The sequence below is a fragment of the Camellia sinensis genome, chromosome 13 (genome assembly GCF_055761805.1).
Source record: "Camellia sinensis isolate YWXY chromosome 13, ASM5576180v1, whole genome shotgun sequence".
NCBI lineage: Eukaryota > Viridiplantae > Streptophyta > Magnoliopsida > Ericales > Theaceae > Camellia > Camellia sinensis.
The window spans coordinates 19,221,959-19,227,644 of record NC_138973.1 but is presented as its reverse complement, the minus strand read 5'-3'; the positions used below and the strand labels follow the sequence as shown (position 1 = coordinate 19,227,644).

The window sequence follows — 5,686 nt, the reverse complement described above, 5'->3', positions numbered from 1 at the left end:
AAATTAAATAAAAATTTAAAAAGATGGAGCATTGGAGCAGAAAATTTGGTATAAAAGGGGAATGCCTGAAATGATTTTTATGAAAATTTGATAAAAGTAATGAAGTAGTTCATGTCATATCAAACTCATGAAAAATTTGTTGAAATGTTTGAGAGGGTCTCAATGAATTTTACAATTGCTTTCTCTGTGAGCTTCTATTGCATCTAACAGAGACACCGATGTAGCTCACTTCAATGTTCAAAATAATCATTTTTTTTTTGGTCAAATATTTTAAAAAATATCAAACTTATTCTGAAATAATTCTTTAACCAATTTACATGAGAAAAAAAAACAAAAATAAAAACAAAAACAAAACAAAACCTTCAGTTCTTTCTTTTAGCAATTTAATCAAACTAAGTGAAAACGGGTTGATGTAAATTTGGTTAAAATTTTGATTATTGGATCTCATTTTCACCAAAATTGTCATCAAATTTAAATTTGATGAAGGGTATGGTGAAGGATTGGAGATGTTTTAGAATGAATTTTTGATACACTTGACCTATTCAGGCACTGCAGATTCATGGCTTCGAGCTCAAACCATCAACCAAGTTTAAAGAAGATAGCCAAAGCAGGGAATGGAGAAGATAGGATCAGCAACTTACCAGATTCAGTTCTTGCCCATATTCTCTCTTTCCTTCCAACAAAATATGCAGTTGCGACCAGCACTCTGTCACCAAGATGGAAACACATATGGACTTCTGTCCCCAATCTGGAATTCGATGAGAAGACACTGTTAGTTGAGCGTCCTTGGTCTGGCATGCATAAGCCTAAAGATCATCATCGCCATGTGAGCTTCCTGAATTTCATTGAAAGAGTACTTCTCTTGCATGATTTGTCAAGTATTCAACGATTCTATCTAAGTTGTGATCCAGATATTGACAAATCTTGTTTGAATTCATGGATAAGTGCTGCTATAAAGCGTGATGTCCGTGAAATAGATGTCAATGTTTGCGGATCAATGATTCTTAGGTAGCCTAGCAACCTCTTTACTTGCAAAACGCTTGTAGTCTTAAAGCTAGGATCTCAAGTTCATTTTGATGTTCCTGCCTCAATCTCTTTCCCTTGTCTCCAGATCTTTCATATTTCACTTATTTATCCAAGTAATGACCTGACCCAAAAGCTCTTTTCTTCCTGCCCTATGCTCGAAGAATTATCCATTTCAGCACTAGTGGGTTTTGGGAAAACAATATATGACATTTCTTCACCAGCTCTGAAGACTTTATACATATCTTTATCTAAAAAGGCTTTATACCGAAACTTTGAGACTGTGGTCATGGTCGATGCACCAATTCTTGAACGCCTTCATGTTGAAGATAATTGCTTGGTTCTTTATTGTTTGAAGAGCCTATCCTCATTAGTTAAAGCAGAGGTTTGTGTTGAAGCCCCCTATCCATATGCTTTTTCAGCCATTACACAGGTTAACCAATTATTTGGGCTTTTGAAAGCAATTTCTAATGTTAAGCATCTACATCTAAAGGCTAGCACTATGGCAGTAAGTTTACCCTTCCTTTAGATCATTTACTTATAAGAAGTTGAGATAAGATGTAGATTGTCATATATATGCTATCATTTTAGAACTTTATCCAACATCATTTCGGTTTTATGAATTTGACTAGTTTTATCTTTTATCATCTCTGATGAAGGCTCTTGACTTTGCTAATGATAAAAATTGGCCCGTGTTTCCTAATTTGATCCAATTGGAATTGGGCGTTTGCCACAATTTTTGCTGCAAGAGTTTGTTTGACTTGCTCAATGGGGCACCTAATTTGTGCACTATGGTATTTGCGAAGGTGAGTTAAAAGAATAATTCCAAGCCAGCGATTTGCAAGTTCTTACCTTATTGTTTTTTGGTTTCTAGGTATCATTTCATGATGGTTTTGCATACTCAGAGCAATTCAATTGGTTCGAACCACAAGGGGTGCCAAGTTATTTGAGGTCTTCCCTTAAAGAAATTAAAATCTCTGGCATTGATGTGTCCCAAGATGAACTTAATCTGATAAAGTATCTATTGAAAAATGCGGAGGTCTTGACAAAGATGACAATTAGGAATGTAATTTCAAGAATGGAAGAAGAGAATGAGTTTCTTAAGGAACTTGTCATGGCTCCTAGATGTTCAAATACCTGTCAAATTGAACTTCTTTGAGAATTCATTGATTAAGGTTTCAGGGGCATTTCTTCTGGAGGTATGTGCACTTATTTTGTTGAAAGTGATTGAGTTGGTTGACCCACATTTGGCCCATGGAGATAGTTGTTAGTTTTTGGTTCCAAAACCTATGCTTTGAATTCCAATTCACTACTCAGACTACATTCGAAATGCTGCAGAGAATGTGTTTTCATGTACTTCCTTTGAAGTTGTTACTATCTTACATTGTAGAAAGATGTGAACATGTGACATGTGACTTTGTTTAATTGTTAACTTACATGGCTTTAGTGATATATATATATATATATGTTAGTAGGTATTTTAATATTATAATGTGTTAATGCGTTATCGTTGGCTTTTCTTTTCTTTCCCTTCAAGTTTTCAAGTTTCCTCATTCCTATCCTTTCCAAGACTTCCAAGGTAAGTTTCCAAGTCTTGGTCAAGTCCACCATGCTTATCTATCCAAATCTTCTCCAAGTCATCCGTTCCTTATCCACCAAGACAATCTCCAAGTCTTTGCAAGCCTTGGTCTTGGTCCACCAAGACTTATCCATTCTAAGTCCATCTTTACTTAGCCACCAAGATAGATTCTTATATATAATTTGAACTATGTCTTATCTTGGGTAAACACGAAGGATGAAGAAGTTTTGGTTGTGTTGTTATGTCTTGAGTGAGATTATCAGGCAAATAAAAAAGGTGTGTGTGATAAAGCTTTGGGTTCAACTAATTGTGCAGTATTGGTGAACCATACGACTTAGTCGGGCTGTTGTATCCTGGGGGAGACAAGTTAAGGTTTTTTTGCTGCACCGGTGTGAGGCTTTGCCTAACTGAAAAGGGCTTGAATTTCCTTAAAGAGAGTGAATTTCCCACGCCTCAGCTCTTACAATAGTTTTTGTAATTTCTATTTGTAATAACCCTCACCATTGCTTACCGATAAACATTGATTACCGTCAAACTGAACTGATTACGACTGATAATTGAACTAATTAAAATACTGAACTGACTGACTGGAATCTGGAATTAATTGACTGACTGTATCTGTTTAAATGCATAATCCATCTGTTTGACTGTTTGACTATCTGTTCATGTTTTAGTGTTTAAACTGCTAATTGAAGGCCTTATCGGCGGCCGAATCTGAAATTGATTAGTGTGTCTTGATCAGTAGAATTTATGTGATTTTATGGTGTATTTATCTAAAATGTGATCTAGTATGACTAAATTAGATTAAATATTGATCAATTGCTTAAGTTGGCCTTATTTACCAAACTGGCCTTAGTGGCCACTACTTGATTCATTGTGAGCTTCATTACACTTGAGCAAAACACTTCTTCAGCCCTTTCGTGGAGACCCTTAGCCGACCATAGAGAGAGAGAGACTTGAGGAGTTGATTTCGTCTCAATATTGCTTAGAATTTGAAGGAAATTGAAGTGTGGTTGCTAATCTAGTTTCCTTGCCTTTAATTGAAGACATAGGTAAGAGAAATCAACCTTTATTGATGTGTTTGAGCTTGATTCGTGCATGGTTTATGTCAAAGTTGAGAATTGAGCCATGGATTAGTTCTAGCATGTTGAAATAGAGCATAATTCATGCATGCATGTTAGTATTGTTGGATTTTGAGTTGAGTGCATGGTAAATTGTCACATGCATGTCCATATTTTGAGTGTAGGCCATGTTTTCATCTTGTTTGTGAATCAATGGGCTCATTAGAGCATGTTTTGAAGCTTGAAGTCGTTTAATGATCATGCATGTCATGTTTGAGGATTGTTCTTGAAAAATGGTTTGAAATTGGGTTTGAATTAAACACCCTTGGGCTTTGATTTCTCAATTGAGCTTTGAATCATGTTATTCCATGTGTTTACAAGTGTTTTTCCAGAAATTAGCCCAAGAGGATTGAAAATTATGCTTTTGAACTTGGTTTTTGGCTTGGAGGTGCAATCTGGGTTTTCCAGATTTTGCACTCCCGCTCGAGCGGGGGAAAGTGACGCTCGAGCGTGGAATCCGAGCATCCAGTATCTCTGCACTGTTTTATAATCCGCTCGAGCGGAGGACTGGGTGCTCGAGCGGAGTCGTGTGTCTCAAGCTTGAGCGGGCGTCGAGCGTCCGTTGAGCAGAGATTTTACCCATCCAGTACTTTTGCAGTACGCTCGAGCGGGGGATTTGCCGCTCGAGCGGGAACCTTTGTCTGCATGTCCGCTCGAGCGGAGTGACCTACGCTCGAGCGTGACCCCTGTTTTCTGAAAAATCTGAAAATGCTTTTAAAAGTACATCTTTGCATCCTCATCCCATTCTAGGCATTCTTAGACCTAGTTTAAGACATTTTAATGAGGACATAGATGTAGAACACACCGAGGCAAATTAGGGATTAAATTATTATCTCTTCCGACTGTGTAGCTTAGCGTGTGTTCAATCTGTTAACTGTGTAGGATTGGCTTTCTGAGGAGACGCTCTAGCTTACTGTAGCCCAGAACTCTGTGAGTAACATCTGTGTAAAGATATGTTCAAAATGATTATCTTCTGAACAATCGAACTGTACTGCTTTCTGAACTGATTACTGTTAACTGATTGAATGTATGTCCTATATTCTGAACTGTATTGTGGCATCCTTAGCACCTACTGTTTACTGTTACTGTGACAGAAATCTCTGTCGGTTCCCTCGTTGGAACCACTACTGTTACTGACTGATGGCCATCATTTACTGCTCGGTCTTCTAAGACCTACTGTTTACTGTGCTGTTATGCTAATGGATGTACCACATATGATTGTACTGACTGAACGACTGAAATACTGATTTAATGAACTGTTTTCATTATTGTAAGGACATTCATTCTTAACCCCTTTACGCATTATGTTATTCACTGGGCTTTAGCTCACTGCTTATATATATATGTAGGTGTACAGGCACCAGACCGCGGCTAGGAGCGTCAGGGTTACTCCAGTTTTGTCAAGCCAACTACCGTGCCTCACTGCGAGGTTCCAAGCCTATCATGCTAAGGCTTAGGGGTGTTTTAGGACTCCCCCTTCTGTACTGTCTTGCTGTTTTGTAATAACCGAATGGATTGTATAGACTGAATGTTTACTGCACTGTTACATAGGGATTGGGTCCCTATTCTGAATGATTGTATATATTGTGTACACCTTTCCACTGAATGTAAATATGTTTGGAAAGTCTTTTTGCATACAGACTGTCACAGCTCATTGGGCATTGTTTAATTACTGTATTGGCTTCCGCCAGGCCCTGTACTCTATTTTACTGTACTACTGTTAAGCAGGCCTTTGGTAATCTCGGATTACTGGCCGGTTACGGTGTTAAACCCATAGGGCCGGGTTTGGGTCGTGACAGAGTGGTATCAGAGCGATACTTACCACGAGTTATACCGCACACACGTGTCCAAATGAGATATAGGATGTCCTAGAAAATTGGTTAGGGCATCACATGAGCGTGATAAGTGTATGACATGACTGACTGAATATATGCTAAAGTATGAACCTGTATAAATAGTGACT

General features: G+C 37.9%; 1 protein-coding gene across 1 annotated transcript; it reads left to right on the top strand.

Annotated features, from left to right (window-relative positions):
- The first annotated feature begins 559 nt into the window (after positions 1-559).
- LOC114294812 (putative F-box/FBD/LRR-repeat protein At5g22670) lies at positions 560-2,182 on the top strand. Its single transcript, XM_082900319.1, has 4 exons — positions 560-985; positions 1,112-1,531; positions 1,683-1,829; positions 1,898-2,182. Exons 1-4 carry the CDS (start codon positions 560-562, stop codon positions 2,180-2,182), a joined length of 1,278 nt encoding a protein of 425 aa, XP_082756445.1.
- The last annotated feature ends 3,504 nt before the right edge of the window (positions 2,183-5,686 follow it).